This window comes from Vigna radiata, chromosome 5 (genome assembly GCF_000741045.1).
Source record: "Vigna radiata var. radiata cultivar VC1973A chromosome 5, Vradiata_ver6, whole genome shotgun sequence".
Lineage (NCBI taxonomy): Eukaryota > Viridiplantae > Streptophyta > Magnoliopsida > Fabales > Fabaceae > Vigna > Vigna radiata.
The window spans coordinates 4,919,638-4,924,915 of record NC_028355.1 but is presented as its reverse complement, the minus strand read 5'-3'; the positions used below and the strand labels follow the sequence as shown (position 1 = coordinate 4,924,915).

At 42.5% G+C, this 5,278-nt stretch overlaps 1 protein-coding gene across 1 annotated transcript; it reads left to right on the top strand.

Moving 5' to 3' along the window:
- The first annotated feature begins 3,016 nt into the window (after positions 1-3,016).
- Positions 3,017-4,885, top strand: LOC106760107. Its single transcript, XM_014643538.1, has one exon. It carries the CDS (start codon positions 3,017-3,019, stop codon positions 4,883-4,885), a length of 1,869 nt encoding a protein of 622 aa, XP_014499024.1.
- Positions 4,886-5,278: the final 393 nt, after the last annotated feature.

The following is a 5,278-nucleotide window of genomic DNA, read 5'->3' as shown; positions in this document are numbered from 1 at the left end:
TCTCCTCTACGACGGTCATTGCGTCGTTCCCTCTCTAGGTCGTTTTCGTTACCTCCGTGTCTACTTAACAGATTGTCATTTAAATTCTGTTCACCCCTTCCTCTGACGTTCACATCCCTATCGTGTTCTACCCTTCGCCCACCCCACCTATTGACTCCTCCGTTATTGTTGATAGGATCTCCATTATTATCTCCGACTCCATCTACCGCCGCTTGGCTGCTCTCTGCTCCATTGATGTCAATCGTCTCCAGATGAACCGATTGGGTTGCTGGTCGGTTCTGAACATCTTCTCGCGCTGCTCGCATAGCAGCTATTTCTGCCCTCATCTCCTGCATTTCTCGCTGCATTTGCTGTAATAGCTGCAATGTCAAATCTCCCGCTATTGTGATCGTAAAAAGGTTTCTGAAAATCGGGCCCCACGGTGGGCGCCAAAATGTTCTTGTAGAAAAGTGAGACCACGATTCACAAGCCACAATCACGATCTTCTCTCTTAGGTATCAGATAGCGAACTAGCAACTGAACGGGGTGTACCTGCACGTTAGCACTCCAACGATCAAGTTAGCCAGATCACTTTAAGTAACTTTTTCTATTAAAGCCAAAATCAACCTTTTACCTGAGTTGTCTCCTCTTATTTATAGAGGAATCGTTCCACTTTAACAGGAGTTGCCTTAGAGCATACCTGAAGTCCCGTGATTTTCTCCGTATTATCCGCAACTGCCTTACCATTCCGTTATCCACGACTGCTTCATGCTTCCTGGATTCTCGCTCCGTTAAATTCGCGAAATATCTTCGTCAACTGACCACAACTGCTTCCTACTCCCATACTGAAATTCGTTCCATTTTCTAATGTTGATATAGTTTTCTCCGATCGGTGCTAATTCATGGCCGATCTTCTTCATACCGTTCTCGATCTGCCTAAGTGCCGTTTATCATTCCTCGAGATCGTACCCTGGAATTCACCCCTTCTTCTGTTGATGCTGTTTATTCCGATCGGTGTCACCTCATGCCCGATCTTCCTTACATCCTTCCCGATCTGTCTAAGCGCCACTATACTACAAATCCTAACCCAACCATAAGCAGAATTATTAGTACCTGTAAACTCATCGACGACGGGGCTTGATCTCATCCCCGCTTGCAGTCACATATCCGAATGTTTCTTTCTTTCTTATTTTCTTTTACACTCCTTCTTCCACCCTTATTGGATGGATGAAGGACTACCTACCATCTTTCCTTTCTTCCATCTTCCAACCTTTTCTTACTTTAAATAAAATGTTTATGTGACTTCTTTTATGATGATCGATGTCCTTATATAATATATAAGTTTCTGCTTTCTTCTTCTTCTTCTCCTTCCTACTATCACGTCTTCAAATTACAATATCAATCACCCAACCAATTACATTCTTTTATTCAATTTATTCTAACTTTTTCCAAACAGCAAATCTAGATAAAACAATTCACCTACGTCAAAATTGCTTATGTCCAAATATTTACATAAAACTCTTAGTACAAAATAGTAAGAATATTATTGAAAGAAATTTATAAATATGACAAATAATTAATATTAAAGTTGACCTCTAAAATTGAGTATGAGGCCAAATGAGTTGAGTAGGGAGGTTGACCTCTTAAAACTAAAGATATTTAATTAATACACAAATTAACTTATTTAATAAAGTATCAATAAAAAAATAATTGTAAGTAACACATTGAAATCAACTCTCCCATTTAACTGAAGTCAAGTGACGTCGAATATAATCTTGATAACAAAATATTTGAAGATGAAAGTTTGTGAATGATTTAAGTGATGTGATAAATAAAATAAAGTTTTAATATATACAAAATAAAGATTGCAAAATTGCTTTTAATGTTAAAAAATAATATGAAATGGTTTTTGAATGAATTAAAAATATTTATTTATAAATTTCTTATTGAATAATAATTTAAAGAAATAATAATAATAATAGTAATAATAAATAAAGAATATATTTTATTTTTTATAAAATAAATAAATATTTAGATGTTAATTATTATTGATGTTATAAAATGATGACATGTATTGTTTTCGTTTTAATACTAATTAAAAAANTTAGAAAATCGGTGGCTGCTTCATCAACCACCACAACGAAAACTGCATTATATACCATTCTCAACCTCTCAAGCTTTGGACACCATGATGTCCGAATTCCTCGAAAAACACTAACATAATTAACATTAATTAAACAAACGAAGCTAAGCAATATAACATTAGATTATAATGAAAACAACGAACAAGGAGATCCTGTTTAGGACTACCGATTCTTTCTCAGTATAATCAATCCAACATATAAGTTGCCCAATCCAACAAACAAGGAAATATTTTCTGCTTTTTAAATAAGGGTGTACGGTAGTATATCTTTGACGACCGGTTACACCGAACGGTCAGGCCTACCAGTTAAGTGGGCCGAATTATCCAGCTTTATTGGACTCAAGGCTCATCATGTCACACACGAGAATAAAGGAACAATATCATATAATATCATATATCTCGTATCAAATAATATCTCAACAGAGATATTTCAGGTGAGTTTGTTTATATTTCATTCTGTTTATATTTTATTCTGTTATATTGATTTTATGTCGATCCAAAGCCTATAAATAAAGAGCAAAAGGCTCCAAACAAGGTACGCACATTTTAGCATACTCTCTGCTATAATCTCACTAATACTCTCACACTTGATTGAGTTTCACCCTCTCTCCGTTCTAAGCATCCACTTGCTGAGGACAGAGGGTCTTCCTACACCGACATCTAACTTGATCGTCGGAGTACCTTTACAGGTACCACCCCCCTCCCGGGCAAAGATTGGAGTTTGACGGACGGTCCGAAGAACGGACGGCAAAGGAAATCGAAGATCTCCCATCAGAAGGAAGCAGAATCACGTCATTAAGGTTAGTGCTTTCGGTCCCTGAAATTCCTACCGAAACATTTTGGCGCCCACCGTGGGGCCGAAAGCGAAGACTCCCAAGGGTGACCACCCGAAGCATGGACGGTATTGATCATATAGAGCTCATAACACGACTTCAGGCTCAACTGGAACAGCAGACCCAGATGATTCGTCAGCAACAGGAGGCACATCAGAAACTCGTTGCAGAAATTGCCCAACTTAAAGAAAGACGACCGGAGACGACAGAAGACAATAGCCACACTGGCAATCACAATCATGGCCACCACAACGGCCGAAATAATCACCACCATGATGATAGCGGTCCTCCTCCACGATCACCTGAATTGCTACCATTCACTGAAGAGATTATGCAAGCCATAATGCCCGACCGACCACCCCCTCAAATTGAAAATTTTGACGGAACAACAGATCCAGAACACCATCTCCGAAATTTCATCGACTCCATGGCTTTCTACTCCAACAGCGATCCGGTCAAATGCAGGGCCTTCTCCCTATCTCTCAAAGACGAAGCCCTAGAATGGTATTATACTCTTCCTCCAAACTCTGTCGACAATTTTCACACTGTCACCACACTTTTCAAGAGACAATTCTCTGCCAACCGGAGGGAAAGGGTGTCCGCTACCGAACTCGTCAATCTCAAACAAGGGAGAGATGAACCGCTGAGGACATTCATGCGTAGATACTCGGAGACCGCCAGGAGAGTGAAAGGCGTCTCCCATGAGTTCATTATCAGCAACCTTCCCAACTGCCTCAAGCCAGGGTTTGTCTCGGAAAATTTATATGCCAAATTGCCGAAAACTATGGAAGAACCACAAGAAAATATGACCAAATTCATCAAAATGGAGGACCAACGACAGTACTGGAAGAAGATCGAAGCTCCGGTCACAGATGCTAAACGTGATGATAGACGAACAGGTGACAGGGGTCGTAATCAAAGGCCCTTTCGAAGAGAACTAAAAGCCCCGCTCGGTCCTCGATACGACCACTATACACACCTTACTGCTCCAAGGGAAAAGGTGTTCGACAAAGCCTTCCAAGCCAACCTAATCACCATTCACAGAAGGCGTACGCCTAGAGATGCGGACGCGTCCAAGATATGTCGGTTTCATGATAACCAAGGACATTCCACTGAAGGCTGCCAAGAACTTAAAGATGAGATAGAAAGATTAGTCCGTGCGGGGTACCTGCAAGAATTTGTTAAAGCAGAGACAAGCCAACGGGGATGTTCCCCCCTACGGGGACGCTTCCCCAGAAAATTCAAGAGAAGTCCCGAGCCTTCGCGCCGAAAACCCGAACGCCCTCGTGAACGTTCGAGAAGCAGATCCAGAAAGCGAGACACGACCCCAAAGGGCCATATTGACACCATCTCAGGAGGTTTTGCCGGGGGAGGAGCCTCATCTTCGGCTCGCAAGAGACACTTGCGGAACTTACGTAGCGTCCACACAATAGCTCGGAACCCTTTGTCAATGTCGGACATCACCTTTACCGACAGGGATTTTCACGCCCCGGACCCGGAACAAGATGATCCTATGGTCATTACGGCCCGAATTGCGGAGTATGATGTGAGCAAAGTCCTAATCGACCAAGGAAGTTCTGTCAATATTCTATATTGGACAACATTCCAGAAGATGGCCCTGGCAGAGGAGGCCATAACACCCTTTCATGAGCAGATTGTCGGTTTTGCAGGAGAACGCGTTGACACCCGGGGATACCTCGACCTGAGGACCCGCCTAGGTACCGGTGACCAATCCAAAAAAATCTGTGTGCGCTTCTTGTTAGTGGAAGCCAATACTTCATACAATGCTATTCTCGGACGTCCATGCCTGAACGCCTTCGGAGCGATTGTATCAACTCCTCATTTGGCGATGAAGTTCCCGTCCGGAAAAGGTGAAATATGCACCGTTCGAGTCAGAAAACCGCTCGGCAATGTTACACAGCCTCCTTAAAAGCCACGACATACAGAAGAGAGAGAAGGCCTGAAACCATACTGGTCGACCTAGACCCAAGGACCAACACAAACGACCGGGTTCCACCCCAGGGGGAGATCAAATCGTTCGTCCTAGGGAAGAATGATGAACAGATTACTAACGTAGGAGCTGACCTCACTTCTGCGAATGAAGGCGACCTCACCACACTGTTACGAACCAACAACAACCTCTTTGCGTGGAGCGCCTCAGATATGCCCGACATCCACCCCGATATCATCACTCACAAGTTGTCCATATTCCGAGAAGCTCGACCGATTGCTCAGAAGAAGAGAAGGCTCGGCACTGAAAAAAGGGTGGCGGTACAAAAGGAAGTTGACAAGTTGATCTCGGCTGGATTCATCCGCGAAATAA

What these genes read in the sequence shown, in the direction of transcription:
- LOC106760107 (XM_014643538.1), top strand. Translation starts at nt 3,017, where the DNA reads ATGGACGGTATTGATCATATAGAGCTCATAACACGACTTCAGGCTCAA.